The 23,592-nt window shown below is 39.4% G+C and overlaps 1 protein-coding gene across 2 annotated transcripts in view; it reads right to left on the reverse strand.

Annotated features, from left to right (window-relative positions):
* The window catches only part of RELN (reelin), a 268,188-nt gene that overhangs the window by 152,012 nt on the left and 92,584 nt on the right, over positions 1–23,592 (reverse strand). For both annotated transcript variants that reach the window (XM_048942412.1, XM_048942422.1), the window contains exon 4: positions 7,425–7,495. In XM_048942412.1, the coding sequence (XP_048798369.1) occupies positions 7,425–7,495 (71 nt within the window). The remainder of the gene's footprint in view (positions 1–7,424; positions 7,496–23,592) is intronic.

The raw sequence follows: 23,592 nt of genomic DNA on the forward strand, positions 1-23,592 counted from the left end.
CTTGTAGTGTCAGGTGATGGCTGGATTTGATGAGCTTAAGGATCTTAAAGGCCTCAAAGATTCTGTGATTTTATGATTCTAACACACTGTATTTTTACACAAGAAAATGATTCACGTAAAGGTGTGAGAAGCAGCCAACTTGTCTTCCTGAGTAGAAATGCTGATTATGAATAGCAGTGGCCCAGGCTTCTCATCACGACTTTATACAAGCTGGAGCAATTGGACACCAACTGCAAGCTAGATCTTAGCACTGCCTCCATGGTAATGCTGGTGGATACTGCCCAGGAAAAGGCAGCATTGTTCTTCTCCACGGAGGCATGTATATACTTCTTAGAAGACTTAGAAACTCTTTGCATAGAAAAAATGGATTAACTTGGATTAGCGGAATTGTTTCCTAGGTAGAACAATGCAGCTGCTCTGTTTGTTGTTTTTTTTTTTTTTCTTTTTTTGCCTGCAGAAAAGGAAATACACTGTGGTGTGAGATTTGAAACAGTCTTGATGTTGCTAGTGGTTAAGCCTAAAATAAGACCTCTGTCTCTGATGCTCTGTATTAACCCTTTTCATTAGTTCTGGGTCATCACAAGGGGGGATCTGTAAGGACAGGCGTGGCTGAGAGCTGCTGCTGGTGCTCTTCTACGAGAAGAATGGTCACGTCAGGCCAGGTCACGGACAGACTTGTTAGCTGGCTGAGCAAATTTCATTAGCCTGCGAGAGAAACTCAATTGAAAGAGACGTTCCTCTCCAACAAAAGCAATTCAGACCTCAAAATTAAATGAAAGACTAAATTCTTATTCATCTCAGGTTGCTTGGTATTGCTCTTTGGAAGCTTTGTGCAGAAGGCAATCGAGCCTCGGGTGCACACTATCACTAATGGTACTTTCTGAATTTACACAAAATTTCATTATTCAGCCAAAATGTACAAGCACAGGACAAACTTGCATTTTTTATATTTACAAATTTCTTTGCTTTCAGCATTATTTTTAAAATTATAACTAGCCATTTATACAGCATCTGATTTTTCCTAAAAGGCCTTTTCAATTATGTGCATTGTATACAGCAAAACAAAATTGCTTACCAATAGACTGAAACGAAGGGAATTGTGAACATACGTAATATTACTACTAACCACTCATTTAAAAAAACTGCATGTGCAGTTAAGCAAACACTTGGTGTTGGACAAAAGGCTGTTCTTACAAATAAAGATTTTATGAGGAGGAGGTTGATTTTGTTCCCCAAGTCTCCATAGGATCTCAGAAGCCCAAGCATTTTTGCCTCAGGTATTCCTTCATCTAATTTGTAATTCAATTTCTAGAGCTGAATACAACAAAAGACTGTGAAGTTGCCACTTAATGAGTGATGATCCTAGACTTTAATCTCCCTAAGAATAATTCCTGTATTACATTTTACATTTCATTGCAAAACACCACTGTGTTAGTCCTCAAGTGTTGTAGTTAAGGTCCTCAAAATATTATAAATTTAAAACATCACAGAAAATTAGAAGTAATTTCTTCTGTCTTTCTTCATCCACTCACAGAACTACTTATTTTAAAACAGTGCAGATTGTACAGTGGGCCATACAATATGACTGAAGTAAAACAGAATTTCCTTGCATAAAATGAGAAAGCTAAAAAACTATTACACAGTGCAGAGTAACCAAGGACTGCAAAGATCAAAATTAAAAGAAAAAACTACAGTACTTCAGACTGAGAGAGGAAAAAATGCTATTGTAGTATACATTTTAAACCATGATTCACTTAGATAGTGACACATGATTGAGTGGTCTGAAATTTAGAAACAGTACTTGTGTAGCTTAACAATGTATATTAGCTTGAATGAGAATTTGTTCCCTTTAAGAAATTTTAAAGTAAAAGAATTTATTATTAGATTTTAAACCAGTACCCAAGGTATGTACAGAGCTTTACAAGAGGTGAATTGTACTGGGTAAAGAAAGGAAACTGAGCTCGATAGAGCTCACAGTCTAAGAGGCATGAACAAATACAATACGAGAAAATGTAAGGAAATGTAGGATGCTTGCCTTGTAAGGCGAGGCAATCTTTTTGGTAAGGAAAGCATAGAAAAAAAAGTATACAATACAGTATACAATACAAAGTGATTCAGAGAGAGAAAGGCCACAGTCAAACTGGAAGCGTGAGAAACTCAAAGTATTGGAGAATTCAAAAGTCAATAGGGTCATTGTGGGGCTCTGTGTCCATAAAATGAGGGAGAATGAAGGCATCTTTTGGAGTAAAAGGTTAACATTTTCTGTGGATGAAGTAAGGCTAATGAAAGGTTAACAACAATTAAAATAATACAAAAGTATGTCCTAGTATGGATGAACTAGAGGGGAGGAAAATAAGAAAGAAGTTGCAAGGAAATGTCAGCTCACTCTAGAGGGGCTGGTATATATGGAGGGAAACAAGATTCGTTGCTGAGCCTGATGCTAATGGAAAAATCAGAACGAAAATAATGAAATATGATAATGGCTAATGATTAAGCAAAATGAATATTCAACCTGAAAAGAAGAGCTAACATATTAGAAATTAAACACATGTTCCAGTTACATCAGTTTGTACCATTGACGCACATATTCCATAGACCTGTGTGGTCAACCAAGTGAACAGGGATAGGTAGGAAATATAGCTTAAGAAGATATTCCAAAAACATTCCTAAAACTCCTTCGAATTAAATACTTTTTTTTTTTTTTTTTTTAATTTTGGACTTTATTATTTTCAATATAAAGCTAATTTCAGAAACACAAATGTCCCAGAAAAGCATCAAACACCAAGTTCAACAAGCAGCAGCCATTAGACGTCACTCAGCAATTCATCATAAATGAAAGGTGCAGAAAGGTGTATTATATTTTGCAGATTATGGAAAAATCGAATCTCCTCATTAGCAGCCAGATGAAGATGAAAAAAAAAAAACCAAACCCAAATATTTTTGTTTAGAATCTTGCCAATACTTTCTCTCCACTGGTAAGCAAAGTTGCTGTTGGAAGTGAGGCTGAGCATTCCTCTAGAGAGAGTCTGCGTGTTGCCCGAGGGCTGCATCATTCTTGCTGACACATAAGCCAAGGAGCAATATGTCAGCCTTGAACTTCATTCTTCTGTAAAGTACTACTCTGGTCAGGCCGGAGACCCTGCAATCTGTTCCATATTTGTTTTTCAAAGTGTTCTTCAATCCATATTTACAAGGTACAAAACATGCCTAAAAGATCTGCAAACATTCAGGCAGAAGCTATCAAATCAAAGGGAACCTGGGCCAGTTCTCATCATTTACTTTCACATGGATTCATCTCTCAGAGCAGGCAGTGGTTTCTTACAAAAGGAATATCACTCCTACCATTAGTGGTGTTGAATACGAGACTGTATACAATTCTGGGAATTTTGCTGAAAGAAGTGTTTCTGCACTAGAAGGGGGTAACAATACCCTTCTTCATTTCCATCTTATAAGTTTTATGGTTCTGATTCTCCTCCACTCAGGCAGAACTAAATGACAAGCTGACATTCTATGATATGATTCTGTAACATGCTCACAAATCTCCCAGCATGGTCTTTATGCCAAAGAACTGTACTACTAGCCCAAAGGTACATAGGGACCTGGGACAACAGTCCCTTAGCCCTTTCACACCAGTCGGGGTGCCAACTGCCTCCATCCCTGCTCCATGAGCTCTTTCTCCAACACCATTGCTGTTCTCATACAGAGCTGATGGTCTCCCAAGTTCCACAGCGCAGTGCAGCCAGGTCTCATCTTTAGCCAGCTCCATTTTAATTACACTAGTGTTTTTTTAGTGTAAGATTTTTATTCCACCCAAGACAAGAATAAATATGAATAAATCTGTACTAGTTTACCTTACCAATCTGTAAGGTTACCTTGTTTTTTGCTCATTTTGCTATTAGATAACAAGTTAAATATATTGTTAAAGATACTATTAACGGTATCAAAATGATGATAACTATCATCAGTCATTAACACTCTTACTTTTCCTTGCCAGAATTTATAACACATCTACATTTTCTGTTTTGGCTTGTAAATTTTTTTGTTTTCTTGTCTGTTTTTATGTTTCCTTTTCCCTTTAATATCTTCTTCAAGATTTATATAAACTTTAAAGCACACATCAGTTCTCAAAGATCTCTCTAGCTTCTTCAAATATTTATTGTACGCTGAACACACAGCTTTTCAAGTGATTGTGTCTTTCCCTGTGGCATCTTTCCTTACTCCATTTACATTATACATAGGGCTGTTGGTTTGGCATTGCCATTCCTTAACACTACCCTTTATCATCCTTTAATTCACTTCCAAATAAGAAATACACTTCCTTTTCACTGCACAAATCCCATTAACTCTATTAGGATTTACTAATGCACATCTAAGGGGAGACAGCCACAGCAATCATGATTTCTGAGATTCTGTGCTTGTTTCATGTCTTCATGTATATCCTTTATACTAGTTATTATGAAGGCTGCTATCACCTCTGGTGAATAATTATTATAAAAATGTTGTGTAATAAATCTTCCAAAGTTTCCCTTTGGTTTTATGTGGCACATTTTTCACTTCAGCCTTTCAGTTAAGTAATGCTTAGAGCCAGAAACAGACCTTAAAACCCCCACTTCCGTCAATCTTTCTTGCTGTTTTGCATTTTTATCTTCACTTCTAAATAAACACACTAATTCTTTCTGAAATAATCCTTTATATTATCAGTGTTGCTGAGATTGTGATTGTCTGCATGGAGTTAAAGTGAGGTTTGCTTCAAAGAAAGCATCTTTTCTTTAAAATGGAAAATCAATGTTAATAGTGTAAGAGTTGTAATAGTTCTCACTGGTAAGGAAGACCAATGCAATGCACACTGTCTGCTTAGGAAATAAAAAAGGGCAGAGGGAAGCCTGGTGCTGGACAGGACTGGAAGGACAACAGGCAACAGAGCTTTTGACCAGATGAGTCCGGATAACTGACAGCTGGACAGAAATCTGTCCAAAGCTCTGAGAAGCTGGCATGCTGGAATTTCAAAGGAATTAACTTATTCATGGCTGCCATAGACTGTGGGCTGCTTATAAAACTGCACCTCGGGATGACCCTTGATTAAGACAAACCTGATGGTGGTGGAGTTACCACCATATTTTCAAACATTCTGGAGAATACAAACCCACAGTTATTTAGTACTCTTTGAACAAAGTAAAGAAAATTGGTGGGAACGTTACGGAAAAAAAAAACACAGAAGTTGTTGAGGATTTGAGAGATGACAACAAGATGGGGAAGCTGGAGGCCTCTTGAGGGATATGGTGCTGGACATGATTCTCTGTGTTTGTGTAGTGGAGAAGGCAGAGGCATAGTCACAGTGAAGCCCAGGTTTGGCACAGCTCATTGTCTTCCGTTCCCTGCATACAGCCAATAAATAAATCCCATTTTCTCTTTATGCTGTGGAGTCCCTGAGTGCTCTGAGACTGCATGTAGTATCATCAGGAGTTATTGTTCTAATCCACACAAGTATTGTCAAATTGTTGATTTAAGGTTGAGTTATGCTCTGAAACTGGGGAAGTGTAAAACAGCAGAGGGAAAGAATTACAGTGTACATTGCCAGCTCTGCTAGCAAAGACTTCTTGTATAGCATCTCAGAAACAAGGACTGTCAAAACCTGTACTGATTGATTTCTACTCGCTATTCTCTGCTTATCAAGGTATTTTCTTCTGTCAGGGGGAATCCTGTTGTTTTGCCCATATTCTCCTTGACCACACTGCCAGCTCTGATACTGGTGGTTATATGTTTCCTCTTGTCTTGCTTGCCTATAGCTTTCATTGTGCTGATAACTGCCAGTGCTCTGGCTCCCTCTCACTCTTCCCTCAATATGTCTCATACTTACGTGTCCTTTCCTTTCCTGTTCTGACCACTGCAGGCTCTGCCTTTGGCACTGGGTTTGTTATGCAGCAACAATAGAGAAATTCACCTCCGTATGAGACTTTTTACAATTTTATGCTAATAACTGTATCAATTTTTTCACTCTCATGTCTATCCAGCAAGTAGCCCATGTGACATATCCTCACCATTCTCCTTAACACATCCCAAATGGCATTCCTGACAGTACTCCTATTCCCAAATCTCCTTATACAAGCCACAAAACGTGACACGTGTACAATTTATCTCCTGTTCTGAATACCAAAGACTTTTTTGTAATTTCACCATAGATTTTTCCTTCCACACAGTAAAACACTGATACCTGCTGTGTCCAATCACCTTCCATCCAGATCATTATCACACTCCCTTCTGATTGCCAACACCTGTGTCACACTGCTCTAATTTATTCAAAATATATTTAATTCTAACTTCTGAGCTTGTTAGCTGGTATCTTCAGTCACCTCTCTGAATTCCCCTGTTTCCCATTGAAATATTAAAATACTGAAAACTCACACGCTGGAACTGAAAACTCAGTTTTGCCCTCACTGTCATAGAGGTACAATTCATACTTCATTCACACCTCAATAAATCCTTCTCAATAATGTCCAACAATTTCCTGCTGCAAAACTATGGCACAGATATTCCTAAGCTCATATGAAAAAGAAATACTAAGTAGGCCCAAAAGTATGTATTTTAATTTTACTTGTTTGTTTAAATGACAACAAATCTGTAATATTGAAATGTTTATTTTAGACTGATTTGGCCCATGTCTCTCTTCATGTGGAAATATCCCTGAAATTCTGCAGAGCAAACTGTATCATAGAAATCACACAGCACAGATATTCCTTTCTCTCCTATCCATGGAGATTATGGAAGTAGTCACCAGAAGTGATGGATACCTTCCGTACTTCCCACTGCTTTAATGAAGCACATTCAAAGCCATGCATCGCTGGTAGGCAACAACTCTCAACAGGACACTTATTTTGAGGTTATTCATCAAAAGCCTATATATGATAAGCTGCGCAATTAGATTTTCAAATAGATTTTCAGTGTAAGTCAAACATTTTGTTTTGCTTTAAAAATGATCAAAAGTTGTTGGTGAAGGGCAAAAATATGATGGCCTCCTTTCACAAAAAGGGAAGGAAGGTTCTTCGCAAAGCTGCTCGTGAGCAGGGTGGTAAATGAAGCTTTTGCTGTAGGCAGGCTGCATTCTTTTCTTGTTGCTAATGCAGCTATCGTTAATACTCAGCTTGTGGTGCTGAGAGTAAACCAAAGACAGTTGTTATAAGCTGAATTGAATGGTATAAAGCAATAAGATGTACTTCATATTCTTCAATGTTCAGACAGGACAGAATTCTGGATTTCCCAGATCAATAATCAGAGATGTGCAACCACAGAGAGAGTTGGTTTTGAGAATACAGGGAAGGTCCTGACTATAATTTTCTCAAATTCTTTTTGTGATGAGTAACACTGGCATGCAAGTACAATGGAAAACCACATTTACCAGATATTTTTAAAATAATGGCTGCTCTTACCTCCCTGCTCACACAGTTGTTGTGCTAAGGCATCCTTGAATATAACTTGGCCCCTATGAGTAGCTGTAGCCCTGTGGACATAAAAAAAAGACAACAATAAATAATGTAGCATACACATCTATATATGCATATGCATGAGTAATTAAATCAGAAGTCCGATTCTACTTTCTGCCTGTGCTCTTCTTTCTTCACTCTTTGTTTTTGAACTTGTAGAACAATTCATGGGACTTTTTCTGTATATAGCAAAAGAAAAATTCACACAGGCATTCAATGGGAGACATGAGTAAGAGCAGGCACATCACAGAACTTGGCTTATCGCTTTGCCTGAGAAAGCATCTCTGCCTCAGAGCAGAAAAGAAGAAATGTTTGCAGAGTTACAGTCCTGGAAAGTTAATATTCACATGATCCAGTGAGCTATAGCAATACTGTAACATGCTGGGTATAAAGGTAGAGATTGAATGGTTCCCAGAAATCCTTTCTGAAAACAAGGAAAACTTGTCCAAATAAGGAGAACCTGCACTGCCCAACTTCTGACTGTTCATTTTCTGAACAACACCCCACCTTCTTGGTCTTTGCCTGTCCTTCTCTTTCTATCTCCCTCTCTGAGGAAGTGATACACCTGCAGCTGCACAGAGTTTCTGTACTAGAGGTACTATCAGTTTTGTCTAAAGAATAAATATTTCCAATTAACAATTCACAGCTAACAGGCCAGTTAATGTACCTTGAAGAAAGATGCATAATTTTGTTTTCTTCCAATCGGCCAGAGATCCAATGCAACTTGATATGCTCTTCTCTTACAGTGCTACGCTAACAGCACTAGTTATTCTTTATTTCCAATTGCTTAATTCATCTCTCATTCCTAACTGTGATGTTACAACTTAATTTCATCTTGCTGATTTCAAAACATTTCAGTATTTATCAATTGACTCTGATTTCCAATTTCTTGCAGCCAAAGTTCTTTCATACACACTCTTCTTACACGTTCTTCACCCTTTCCATCTCAGTAATGGAAATAATTAACAGATTGTCCCTTGAAGCAGTCTCAGTCCAACAGTAAGATACTGAAAGCAACCTTATGAGAATGATTTTTCAGGCAACTCTGTGCCACTTCTAATGGATCACACCTGGATTGCTTATGAAACTGTCAGGAAAGAGCATAACATCTTGGTCTGCAGAGGAAACTCAACATATGTAGTTTTTCCCTCAGCTATTGTGCCAGCTACACTGACAGCGTAGAGCAATAAAATACATCTAATATTACTTTTTTCAGATACAGTGGATCCTCCAGGTAAAACTCATCTGCAAGCTACCAAACAGGAGTAAATGAAAACTCCATTGGGATCTAATTTGTATCTTGCTTAATTAGGAAAATTCTATTTTCCTGTACTCCTATGTCCAGAAAAGTAATATTATGGCCACTGATGCTTTTAGGGCACTCAGGCTACTCCCTTCTCTGTGCATGTTGTTTTTTCTGCAGCTTGGACTTTTCAGAGGCATAGGAGAATCTGGAGAGGAGCCTCACCAGGTAATGATATTATTTTGGGCACAGAGCTGGGATCATGTTCATAATATAAAGTTTTGATCCCTACCACGCTCATTATGGAACTATTTTAGGATTTCAAACACAGAGTCAGCAGCCAGTATGGTCTAAATTTTGATGTGTCCATTATCCCCTGTTTGATAGCTGACAGGAGCCAATTATTGTTGCTTCATAGCAGGAGCAACCTGTGCCCAAGGTCAGCAATACTTTTCAGGACAGGCACCAGTTCCTGCAGCACATACTCCCGGTAGCTCCACTTTTGCAATGGAATATGCATGAGTTCTGCACCAGAGCCAGAGCAGTTTCAGAGAATTACAAAGGGCAATGCTTCTGTCTTTTTTCCAGTGCTAACTTCTTCCTTTTCCCTCTATTTATGCATTACACATGGAGCAAATGCCAGTAATGAGGTGCAATTATGCAGCAACTAAAATACTTTCAGAATGGAGTGCAAGATGTACCTTTCCTGCATTGAATTGCCACTGTTAGTGATAATAAAATCATAAAATCATTTGCAGGGACTGTTAAAGGTCATCTAGACCAACTCCCCTGCAATGAACAAGTACATCTACAGCTAGAACAGGTTGCTCAAAGCCCGGTCCAGCCTGATCTTAGATGTATCCAGGGATGGGGCACCCACCACCTCTCTGGGCAACCTGTGCCAGTGCCTCACCACCCTTATTGTAAAAACTGTTTCCTTATATCCAGTCTAAATCTGTTAGTTTGAAGCAATTTCCCCCTTTCCTATCACAACCAAACCTTCTAAAGAGACTCTCCCTTTCTTTCTTACTGCCCCCTCTCCCCCCATCATTAGATACCGAAAGGCTGTGCTGAGGTCTTCCCCAAGCCTTCTCTTATCCAGGCTGAACTGCCCCAGTTCTCTCAAACTGTCCTCGTAACAGAGATGTTCCATCCCTTGGATCATTTTTGTGGCCCTCCTCTGGAAGTGCTGCAATGGGTCCATACCTCTCCTGTACAAAGGACTTTACATGCAGACACTCTCCAACCGAGGTCTCACCAGCACAAGGTAGACCAGAGTTCCTCCCTGATGGGTAGCTTAACAGAAAGTGATCATGAATTTGTACATTTATCTTTAAAAAATGTGTAACATACCCAAAACCATACTGATCCCCAGACAGACTCTCAGGTCTAAAGCAACACAAGGTTTATAGGAATTATAATAAAAATAACATTGGCAACATCTACAACAGCTTTAGCAGAGAAATAAATTTATTTCAACAATTAATTACAGGGGCTTGTTTTCTTGACATAGATGCCTATAACTGACTTCTGCTTTCAAAAGTTTCTGTACAGTCCTCAGTGTAGTTAAATACCACGTAGATGAAAGCACTTGCTAAATATTAATTGGTTTTACTCCCAACCACCTGTAGTCCTGCTGTCACTCTATGGTAACTACTTCTAGCATATGGCCAACTGACCAACCAAGCACAGCCGAAAGGCAGCATGCATGCTTCTTGTGCCCCAAGGCAACTCCTTGCTATGAACCAGTCTTTCCCAGGGGGTGAATAATAAAAGGAAAAAGGATGGGAAAAGGAACATCCTGACATGGTAAGTGAGTGCTTTGAAAGAAAAACAACTTAGAGGTAATAAGATTCCTCTATACATTAACTTCACGCCTCCATTAGCCTAGATGAATCTGTCTGCTTGGGGCTATGTAAGAGAGAAGGGAAAATGTGTTTTTAACAGCAGCCAGAGAAGATAAACTGCTGAGAGAGGACAAAAGGACTCTTAGCAGAGGAAGGCTCTATCTGGCTAAGAGGCTTGCTATCACTTCAAGACATCACCAATTCCATGCTTTGTCTCTAGGAATTCTGTAATGAACTTCACTTCCTCAAGGTGAAAACAGGCAGTAACAAAGACTTTCAGACTGTCACCAAAAAGGAGAAAAGAAACATGATCTTCCGAATTCACACTTGAATTATATATAGTCTATGTCACCTGTGAAGGAGAATGGGGAGGACCACCGTACTAACAAGTTTGAAATCTCTGTTCATATGCAGCACTGCCAGCTCCCATGTACGCACCCTAAGTGACATAATTTTGTCCCCTGTGCAATTATAGAAATTGTTCAAGCCCTCGGGCAGTTTGGGAGAAGCAAGTCTAAAGATGTTCACATCCACTTTCATCTTCCCTCTGCTCTTACAGGGACTGGCAGCATCATTCCCTCAGAGGGGAAAGTACCAGCAGAGAGGTCTTCAGGAGGCATTGGGAATGCAGATTTCCTGCAGTAAACTACCCCATTTCATGATAGACAGTTCAGACAGGTTTTCAACAGGATCGCGGAAAACAAGCTTATAGAATCGTAGAATCACAGAATGGTTTAGGCTGGAAAGGACCTTAAAACTAACCTAGCTCCAATCCCATGCCACAGGCAGGATTTTCAACCAACAGATCAAGCTGCCCAGAGCCACTGAATGCCTCCAAGGATTGAGCACTTCAGCTTCCATTTGACAAAAAACCACACTGATTAAAGAGCACGAGTTTGATGTGTGCATTCTAAAACCACAGTTTTGACTCTGCCCCTTCTTCCCCCCTTCCCCCCCCCCCTCTCCCCCCACTTTTACCAACTGTTTCTTCCCCGAGGAACAAAAAAATAAAGTCAGCTGTGCTGGCCATATTCAGTGGGAACTGCCAGGGAGATCTGGCAAGTAAGATGCAATTATTTATGTCAACATTAGTGCGAGAGGCTGGAATTAGCATGCTTACTCTAAAAGCCTGGATCAGAAGAGAAAAAGCTTCAGAGGGGGAGGGATTAAAATGGCCAGCAGAAGGCAGTGTATGCTAGAGGCGAAAGAACAACCAACCCAGCCAGGGTAGCTGCGCTGGCCTGAAGTCTGTGGACCACAGTCATAGAATCCTGGAGTCACAGAACATTCTGAGTTGGAAGGAAGCCGTAAGTTTGAGTCCAGTCATTGAGTCTAGCTCCCGGCTCCACACAGGAACACCCAGAATTCAAACCCTATGTTTCAGAGCATTGTCCAAACACTCCTTGAACTCTGGCAACTCGGGGCCGTGCCCACCGCCCCCTGGTGCAGAGCCTTTCCCGAGCCCCTTTTCCCGCCCCTCCCCTGACGCAGCTCCATGCCGTTCCCTCGGGCCCTGTCGCTGTCACACAGAGCAGAGCTCAGCGCTGCCCCTCCGCTCCCTGTGAGGAGCTGCAGTCTCCAGCAGCCTTCCCCTCAGCTCCTCTGCTCAGGGCCCAGCACACCCAGGGACCTCAGCCTCTCCTTTTTTCCCGTTTAGACCCCTCACCATCTTTTTAGCCCTCCTTTAGACATTCCCTAATAGTTTCACATCTTTTTTCTACTGTGGTGTCCAAAACATGCAGAACAAGAGGAACAAAGACTTTTCTGTTTATCTCCTGCCTCTGAAATTACCTCCAGGGATGGCCCATGTGGCAACTGGGAATCCAACACAGGGTGGAATGAGCAAATGTGTGGAGATTTTGAAATTAACAACAAAGTCAGAAAGTTTTCTGTCCAAGAGAAGAAAATGCAGAAGGAAGGTCAAAAGGCTTCTCAGAAAGATCCAATAAACAATAAGGAAATAGAAGTTCTCCTTTTCATAGAATCATAAAGGGTGGAAATGACACTAAGGTCATCTAGTCCAAATGTCAACACATCCATTTTTTGGATGTCTTGGTTGTTAAGACAGCATTTGTGTACAGAAGAGAGTGCGTGTGTGTCCATATCAATCAGCGTGAGCTGAGACTGCTCTGCTATTAATGAAACATGAAGATGCGGATAAGGCTGGTGGAAACCTCCACTTGTTGGGACAAACCAACATGTGCAGCATGTGCTGATTCCCCCTCACACACACCATCTGTGCACTCTAAGGGGCTCACTGAACTCTTCTCCTGTTGCCAGCCCCAGCCTGCACGCAGCCAGTCCTGCAGGACATTTCTCTCTGCGCACACCATGACAAATGTGCATTTTTCAACCTACAACTTCAACCACACTCCAGATGAGGCACTTTCAAAATGTGCAGTGGTCCATGCACCCTTCTGTATGTTGGCCTGATGTGTGCATTACATTTCCAACTGTGTACATGGTCCAATGCACACCTACAAGACATATAGAGAACAGGGATCCAAGATCTATCTCTAAGCATCTTCTGCACATATTTTGTAATGTGGCTACCACCTAAACATGCAAAATTCCCTCCTGTTTCAATCAAATATATTAGCTGAAATAATGATATAATGTACCATTCACTTTTTGCCATCTTATTTTTTCTCAAAAGTACTGATTTATTTTTCATGGTCAGTCTCTTCTAGTGTAGTTGGAAGAGCTGAGAAAGCCACCCTCCATCTTGAGACATGAGTTTTGAGTCAGCTTGGAAACAATTTCCATTTCTCTAATAAAGGTGAGGTGGGTTTCTTGTTGCTCTCTTTGGCGTAAAAAAAAAAAAAAAAAAAAGAGAACATATGAAAATATGATGTTTTCCTATACATAAATTTAGAAGAAAATATGAAAGGAGCAATATGGCAGTCAAATGGTAGTATCAGTTGAAGAACAATCTGATTAGCAGATTTAAGTTCTTATGGTTTAACAATGAAAAACTGTCTATGCTGCATGCACTTAAGAAGTGTTGCTCTGATTAGGGGTTGATTTAAATACATATTTAAGTGCTTTCTTTAACCGAGCTTTTGTATTAGAAAGAAGTCTGTAGGTAGACAAATAAATTAGGTGAACATTTAATTCTGGAGTTGCATTTCTTGAATATTACAGAGAATGCAGTTATGGCTGCAGCACTGGAAGCAGAAGGGTGTGCAGGCAGCCTCAGCCCCAACACATTATAATTTATAAGAATTTTCCTTTTTAATGCTATAAACACACCATATTTTTGTTTGGCTGCAAGGACTGAGTACAGAATGGATTAACAACAAAACAGTAAATCTGCATTATCAAAGAGGAAAATATTAGGAATTACCATTTTCAGCTGTGTGCAAGCATTTCCAACCTCTTTTCCCCTGTATCTCAAAGAATAAAAAGATGCTTTTTCACTTCTATCTACTTTGATGTGACTAGAATGATTAGAGCCTCTTATTGACTGAAAGCAGATTAGGACAATAGTTTCTTCCCAGCTACAGGAAACCCAACATTTTTATTAGTATTCTGCATTGTGTGATTATAAAGGAAAGCAAATTCTATTTTTTTCTACTCTTTAAAAATAGAGGTTTTTGCAGTGGCATCTGCCAAGCAGTCAGTTCATATAAATAATAGAACAAGCATCTATTGTCTGTACATTGACACAGTGCCAACAACTAGGTCTCTCTTTTTCACCTTTTCCCATGTTTGTGAGAGGGTTCTGTCCTTGTCTTAGGCTTTCCAGCCTATTGTGCCTAATTATCTAGTGAAACATTGATTGTATGTATTTTGGGCTGCTAATGTGTTGAGCACGTATAAACACTTAAAGTCTATATTTAGCTCTATCCTAATGGACGTCTTATATCTTTTTGAGATAAAAAAGTGTTTTCATTAAATTCTGCTTGTATAATCTTCTAAAGTGCATATTTAATCAAAATGTCTTTCAATCACCTAAATTATCCTTCAAGAACAACAACAGAAAACTGACAAGCACCAACAAGTGTTTTCCTGTATCACGGCATACAGAATTAAGAAGAATTAATCTTCACTGTGGATTTGCAAAGTACCCAACATCTCTAAAAGTGTAAACATTTGTTAAGTCTAGGTTGGATGGAACCCTGGGCATCTGATGAAACCCAGGTGATCTGATGACAATTCTGTCCACAGCAGTGGATTAGAAATAGATGAGCTTAATGGTCCCTTACAACCTAAGACATTCTGTGATCCTATGAAATACATAGAAGTGCCCAGAGAGGTTGTGGAGTCTCCTTCTCTGGAGATATTCAAAACCCACCTGGGCTCCTGTGTAACCCCCTGTAAGGAACCTGCTTTAGCAGGGGGTTGGACTAAATGATCCCCAGAGGCCCCTTCTAACCCTTATAGCTCTGCACTGATTCTGTGATTTCACTATTTGGGTTTGAGCAGCCTGCTGTCTTTTGCTGCCTATAGCCCCCAGAAGACACTGCCAGCAGCTGCAGATTAGCTGGACCATATGAAATTCTGGAACCTCAGCCCTGTATTTGCTTTACAACCCACACAGGGAAATCCTCACATAGCCAAATTAACCCCATTTCTTAACAAGCACTCAATTCAGCACTAATTACAGAGATGCAACTGGTGCATCCACAATACGTAAGGCAGATTAGAAAGCTAGGAAACTGAGTAAAAGAATGTCCATAGGCTGCAGTGCATGCTCAGTGGTACTCGACTGATTCCTATGGCTTAACTGGACACTGACGTGTTCCCTTTATCTTATGTGTCTCTGTACACTTCCCACTGTCCTAAATATTTTCAGAGGACTGAGAAAAGAATGAAGTACACAAGCCTTTCACAGTTTGGTACAAACCACGTAATGGTAGGACCTGCTACAATGATTATTGAAGAAGAACTGTTCTCTGCTTTTCAAAGAGGGAATTTCAGCCCCTATTGCTTCCTACATGAGGGGAATACAACAGATCTCCTGGAATAAAAAAGCAGAGTCACTAATCACACAAAGGACAGTTATTTCTCCTCCTTGGTTTTTCATTTGCAACCAGATTTATGTGGTGGAAGAAAGCACATATCCCTTAAGACCATACCAGCTTACAAACAGAAATAGGCAGGTGAAATACTGCCTTAGGAGAGTAATTAATTCCGTCAGCTACGGAAAAAATGACAAATTTGTTAAGTATTGCAGAACTCTAGCCAAAAAAAGCAGGTGGAAGGACATCAGGAATATGGCATAAACTGGAGAGACTACAGTGAGGAGGTCTGGCACTGATCATAGGATCTGGGTACACGGGGAGGGGTAGGAGGATGTCCGGAAGGCACTGCAGGAGTGGGCTGAGATATACCGTGAGAGCACCTGGGAGCACCATGGTGTGGGTGCTGTGGGGACTCACTGCCCAAAGGGGCACAAAACAGGTTTATGGATTCTGCTGCTCACAGCGTGGTGTTTCTTCAACAAACATGTTTGTTTTAGAGATGCCCACTTACGTAATGCCGCTTCTGAGCCATAGGCAGAATTTTTGGTTCCTCCACCAGGAGCCCGTGTCTGGCCACACAGACTCATCAGCACTCCCAGAGAAGATCATAGGATGATAAGAAATCCAAGCTGGAAAAGACCTTGGGGTTTCCCCAGGCCAACCTCCTGCTCAGAGCAATCAGCCACGCTAATCATATGCACACAGCCCTGCAGTGGCTTTTTCCAAAATGTCTAACAGCATGTCCAGACTCACAGCTCTGATATCTGTGAATGCTTTTACATAATAAAATACTGCTAAAGTTATCAAGTTTATTTTAAACAAAAAGTGCGATGTGAATTTAACTTGAATTGGTCAGTCACTTGGCACAGTCATAAACACTTCAAATTTACAGCTCATTTGGACAGCAACATCCCATGTAATATACTGTTCTGGCAGTAATGAGTCTGAACGCATGCTTCTCACTAGGAAGCAATCCATGATTTATCTCACTCGTAAATAAATTACCCACTAAGCTACATGGCCATAATATCTCCTTTTGATACTGTGTTGGTAATAATTCCTTAAACCTATTATTAAAAAAAGGACATCAAGCTCTAAAAGCCCTTCTCTTAAAATGGAGTATTAATGATGGGATCTATAACCACTGCCTTGAAAAAAGCCAAAGTAACAGAGAATTTGCAAGTAATAATGTAGGTACTTCCAAGGGAGACGGTGTCAGTGCTTTACTATTGACTCATTTTTCCTCTGAGCACAGATTTGTTTTCAGAAATTATTGGCAGAGTAAGCACAGCATTAGAATGACTCCTAGCAAGAAAATACCTTGATGATATTGTGATACTCTTCAGCACACTTGCAGTTCTGGGTTCTCTGTGTTCCAAATGAACAACAAAATAAAGGCGATATTGGGTAAAATGCAAACAGACTTTGAGTCTTTATTTGCTAATGGCAGTTTCTAATCGGAAAGAATACATTGGGAATTCAGTTCAGCTGTGTAGCCAGGAAGTTGAACTTTTCAAATACGGACAAATAATTATTGCACTTTTACATGAAATATTGCTTGGGTTCTGAAGTTGCTGTGCCTGGAATCCCAAATACTAAGGATTCCAGATGAAGGCATTCACTGGAGACCTGCACATCTGGTGGTGTATATAACAGAATGCTGCTCGATATTAGGGAAATTCTTGACTAATTTGTAAATCTAAGATGTTTAAAGTTGATTAATAAAACAGCAATCTTGAGCTAACACTTATGATGAAATAAGACCTCATCTCAAAACTAATATGTTAATGGTTTTTCATAAAGCCACATTTTTAAAGTTTTTTTTTTTTTTTTATGTCTTCATGAAATAAACAACATAAAAGGTGGATTTGTTCTTGTGAATCTCTTATCCTCAACTAAGGAACTTTGCAGTAGGTCCACCACTGCATTAGGTACAAGCCCTGTGTCATTAGGGAAGAGACACATCCCACAAGCTGCTCAGGACAAATTCCAGAGTGCCAGGATAAATCAACAATGATTTTCTAGCATCCTGGCACTTCTGAGGAGTCCCTTTGGAAGAAATGTGTTGAGCGATGGCTCTATCGGAGTCTCTGTCAATGGTAAACAGTAACATCCCATCTCCAAGTTAAATCTTCCTGTTCAGTGGAAGTGACAAGTGACAGTGACAAGACATCAGATGTCTGAGCACCACTGTGGTGGATGAATTTAAAACAGAGACCAGATTTGATGGAACATCATATAACACAAGTATTTCCCATTTTAAATGGAATTGTCCCTTTTTGAGTGGTTACCAAACACCTAGTGATCTCTAAAGAGAAATTTGCGTTTGCACAGAGAATGGCTGAAATCCTGAACAACTAAAACAACAAAGAGATGATGTAACATAAGGTACAATGTACAGTAAGGTGCTTTGCCCCTACAGATGAGATGGATGTGGCTGGGAGCCAAAAGATTTCAAGCAATACCCATCAAACAGATGGCAGAAACAACAGCAAACTGTAAACTAGTAAAGGCAGATATATGACGGAAATACAATCATCCATTTAGAAGAAAATAAGACATCTCTGAGAACGGCATCTAAAAACAATGCTGTAAAAATAGCAGCCCTAACTGTGCAGAACCACTTGTTTGGCACATGCTGAGGAAACAGATTTCATTCATTGGCAGAGATTAACTCTGCTATGTTATTCTAGTAGGAAGACTATGAAAAACAATATATTGCCATCAACAAAAACAATGTTTTAAAATATAGCTGGTGAACCACCTCTTTTAGCTTCCAGGTACATCCATCTCTGGGGAGCCCTCAGTCAAATTGCTCATCATGAGATTGGATTCCTTGCAAGACATTACTGCACATCTCCTTTTTTTTAAAGTTTTTTGATCTCAAGTCAGACCCTTGCACTGAAGTTGAAGATGTTTTTATATAAGAATCATAATCAGTGGACACATGTCCACATGTATCTTCTAAGTTCAGAATTTCAAATGACATATTTATTTCTATTTCTCAATATATAATGAACCTAAACATTGTTCTACTGCACTATTGACTCTGAACAAAATGTTACGAAAAACTGTGAGACTTCCTAAACAGAAAGAAACAGAAATTTCAGTATTTCTAATATTATCTAATAAAGATACCTTTAGGTAACAGAAGTTGTTTGTTTACAAATCCTTTTTGTTATATTTGTTGCAAAACTTTTTATGTTACCTAGCTATAGAGAAACATCTCTCTGTTTTGCAGCTGCAAGAGTGTTATGAAGGATTGCTCTTCAGTATTTCCATGCTGTTACCTGGTCTTTCAGAAAGTTTACAAGTAAGAATACTGTAAAGACTTTTGATCTGTTGGTTGCATTTCCAAGCAACACCATGGTCCTCCCTTACAGCCACGCCAGCATCATATCTCTGATCTCCCAGCTGAAACTCTCCCAACTGACAGCACTCCCAGAGCTTCCTTTAGCAAGGTCATCTCCATTCAAGCACCCAAGTGAATACACTGTAGACACTTAAGCTGCTGTCAGCTTTCAGTGAAAACGGATCTATGAGTACAGAAATAATTTGTGTAGGGAGAAGGGTGGATTGACAGACAGCATTATCACTCTTATCATGTATCTAAAGCTAAACATCCCTATGTTACGTTCAATTTCCCTGCATGTTTTCCTTTTACTTGCTTTTAATTAGCACAGGCACCTCTTGGTGCCAGTGATGGCAAATCTTAATGTTACGGGCTGTCTGAAAACTGGACAGCTGCCCGGGAATTGGCTCTGTACTATGTCACCATGCAGTGCAGTAACCCATTTTAAAACATAACTTTCCTAACCAAATGTCACACAAAATAATGAAGAAAAATTACCCCCAGTCATGCTATCTCAGAGCTACTACAAGGTGAAATTCTGAGCTTGAAGTTAGTTCCTGCAGTTGTTAACTCCTGATCCTAATGGAATTCTGTTGTCTCGAACACACCAACGACATTAAGTAACTCCATGATAGACACACCAACGACATTAAGTAACTCCATGATAGCTCTTTTGCTCCTGTCTGAGAACACCAGAACTAACAAGACTTTTTTTTTTCTTTTTTTTTTTTTTTTTTTGTGAAACTGAGGAAATGGCTTAAGCTCATCATTTTTCAGACTCATTCCTTGGGATCACCAGGCACCACCAAAGCCACTTTCCCTCCCTTCCCTTCAAGTTCTTAGCATCCTTCCTGGAAGGATCTGCCACCAAATCATCCCAAGCTGCAGCTTGAGTGCTGGAAGGCCTAGAAATCCATGAGTCATCCTCTCCTGTGAGATAAAGGGATCCCTCAAGGTCCACAGATCATCCCAAAACACACCCATCACATATTTAGTGTCACCCAGACCAACAGTGGCAGCAAGGGCTGCACGTGTCAGGTAGCCAATAGGCCATCACTGAAGGGAAGAATGAACCAAAGAGATGTTCCAGTAAAGTCTTTATGGAAGATTTGGAAGCAAACAGACACTAGAAGTAATTTTTAATTTGCACCGATAGACGTTTGGTTGTTTGTTTGTTTTTTCCCAAGAAGAGTGTCTTAAGTCTTTCTTACAACATAGATAGAATGGCCTGATTTGCAGAACCGAGGTAAAAAGATAATGTTATTCAAAATTTTATTCCTGCATAAATTTATATGAACATGGAGGGGAAAAAAAGTTCCAGCTTTGTATACAGAATTTTAACATATTTGAATTTATTTTTTTCCCTAATTCTAACAGAAATGTTCTTCTAATCTCAGTGGCAAGTCTAACATTATCTGTTCAGTGAACATTTTAGCTTTTGATTCTTTGTGGTCATAACACGTGATGGTTGTTTTGCTGACTCCAAGAAATGTCCAAGAGAGAATGTCCCTCATCTTACAGCCACTCACCCACAGTGAGTGACAGCCCTGGAGTCATCTGCAGGTCTCCCATACCCCACACTGGTAATTAACTGCCTCTGCAGCACAAAGAGTTAAACCTTCTTGCTTCAAAATTGCCTTTATATGTGAGTGATATCATCAAGAGTTCATATACACTTTGAGTAATATTGAGGTGAAACCACATTTCAAAGATCTGATGCCAAATTTAGGCTTTGCAAAAATGCGTATGTACATATACATAATGTTTATGTTTGTATATATATGTATATATATACATAAAACAAAAGCTAAAGGGGTCAGAAATATTTACATAATATTAATAAAAAGTAAATAAATACTAGATAAATGCTTTTACAGGATTTTCAGTGCTCTGGATTTCAATGCAGCAATTCAATAGGAATTTAAAGAGACGAGTAAGGAAAAACTATAATGAGGAGAGTGTTTATTTATATTTCTGTGAGGAGACAAATGAATGTAACAGCAAATAACACTAGAAGCATTAGATTTTAAAATTGTAATTTAAATAATCAACTATAGCACTTATAATGCAGAATAGGCAAACATTTATTTTTAATTTTATGAATTCCTTTACTAATCAATTTAAATATATTCATGTAAATAGATTTTTAGTTTGTGGTGAAAATAATGATATCATTTGTACCCAAATAAATAAAAACACAAACGTCATTCGCTTGACAAACGGCCCTGTATTGCTATATTTTATTCTCACATGGAACATAAGGGCATATATAGAGTCTGAATGCAATCAGAAGAGGTATTGTAAAGTATATTTTTGACACCTTCTAGGCCCAACCTACACCTAAATGAGAGATTGGTGCCTCTTATGAATTAAACATAATTCTTGATTTATGTTCTGTAACCCTTGTATCAAAAACTATAGTTCCAGAGCAATGTCACTGGGAATTCATTTAATGATATTGATGGTACAGCTAACACAGGGAATGCAAAGTAACAAGCAGTGAAGAGCATGGCTTTATAAATCACTCCTGTAGAGCACACAAGGCAATAAATAACCAGCCATTAATTCTCACTAAATTATGCTAAAATACTTAAACTACTTGTGCAGCAAATTACAAATGCCTGCCATTTCTGTAAAAAAGTGAAACTTCTGACCGAGAAATTTTATCAAATGATACCACATATATATCAAACTTTAGATCATTATTTTTTACCTGAGAACTTATTTCTTTACAGCAAAAAGCAGATTGCAAAGAAAATACTGCAGCTGCATTGTCCTCGATGCTACACACGTTCCAGCAAACCCTTCCCAGTGCCCGCAGTTGTGAATCACCCCTCTGCTGCTGTGAATCAGTGATGTGACTTTGCTGGCATCTGCCCAAATGCCTGCACACAAAGAGTGGGGAACACCTGAGCCAACAGCCCTGGACCAGGAGAGCTCATCCCATGGGTGTACAATGAGTAATGAGTTAATGAAAACATCTGGCATTAAAGGTGGTCAAGAGACACTGAAGGTACAAGTCTTTAGAGAGAAAGCTGGATAAGCTGTTTCGTAAGGTCCGATCTACAGAATTTGGGAGAACTTAGTTTTCTGTAATGACACAGCATGAGTTATGTATCTTTTTGTCTGTGTCTGAGAAGCTATTAAAACGTCTCTAATTGTACTTATCTATTCTAACTTTTGGAATCCTTTAGGGATCCAATCTCATATCCTTCACAATTTGTGAGGTACAAACTGTAGAGCTGGATTGTGACCCTATTGTGTGGGCCGTGAGTGGTACGATGGATGTAATGACCAGAAAAACAAGAAATTTGCTTTCCCAGGAACTTTGGGACCCCAGTCCTGACATATGACCCCAACAGGGAAGCCCTCTCATAAAGCTGTGCACAAATGCCTCACGGTCCTTGTTGGACCTGCTAATAGCTACAGAGAACCCAATCAGAGAAAAGTAATTGTGCTCAAAAGAGCAAGATTGTAAACCCAAGAAATCTGGTTAATGTACCATGCATCCAATCGTACTGGCTGGTGCCCAAATAGAGCTCTTTCATGATACTTAGCCTAACTGGTCAAAAGGGAAAAACAGCAGTCTGACAAATTGTGTGCTTTATTCCTTTGTAAATCTATTAACTGCAAGGACAAATTCCACTCCTAAATCTTAGTGAGGAGGTTGAGGCTGAGTGCACGAGGAGGCCACTGCCCCTGTTTCGTACACATCATGATAAAACCACTTCATAATCTCTTTTAATCTTAATTAACAAACAGTGCTTAAATAGGCAGTAAAATTGCTGGAGCTATTGGAACGTGTCAAGCCTGGGTCAGGAATGCTCATTGTCTGCACAGGCTCTCCCAAGGCCTGGCTAAGCCCACACCCTCACGAGGTTCACTGTCTCACCACAAGATCGCTCCTTCTTTTCTTTTCTTTTTAAGTTTCCCAGGTTGTTTTCTCTGTCCCCAGTCGTTTTTGTATTTCCCAAAATAATGCTAAGAATTTGCCAATGGGAAACGCAGCGAACAGCCCTTTCTAACTATCCCATCTGGAATTATATCTCCTATTTTAACTTTTCCTTTGAAAAGAAACCACTTAAGTCTAACATTATTTTAGCTATGTTTTGAGAGTAAAGGTGTAATTATATTCTACATATATAAGCCTCAATGTTAAAATTTAGTTTCACGTATCCGGAACTGTGTATCAGTCTCTGGAAGACCAAAGATGATGCTCATCTCTGCAGGTCTGTCTTTGTTTTTTTTCTGTACAACCTCCAACAGCCCTTTGCATGCTAACAGCTGTAGAGTGCTCTTGCTCTTTAATTTGTTTCCGTAGTTAGATGAGCAGATTGAGGTCAGCATAATGCCCTCAAAATTCCTAGTGGCAAACCGCTGCTGTTACACATGTTAAATCTGAGATGGCCAAGGCCCAGACTTTTCCACATTAAAAATCCTGATTCTGACCCAGTTATCCAGCTTTGGCACAATGGTCCCAAAGACACGCAGCAGCAGAATCTAATCTTGTATATTGCAAATATTAGATACAGGCAGAGCATCAGGGTTTCAGTCTGCAGAGACCTGGTTCAGCTGTAAAATTAATCATAATAAACCTTTAAAATATAATGATAAATGTAGGCTATTTGTATGAACAATGACAGTCCAAATAATCACTGCTTTTTCTAGCAGCTATCTCAGCTATATTTTCTGATTCCAACAAAAC

This window comes from Lagopus muta, chromosome 1 (assembly GCF_023343835.1).
Source record: "Lagopus muta isolate bLagMut1 chromosome 1, bLagMut1 primary, whole genome shotgun sequence".
Lineage (NCBI taxonomy): Eukaryota > Metazoa > Chordata > Aves > Galliformes > Phasianidae > Lagopus > Lagopus muta.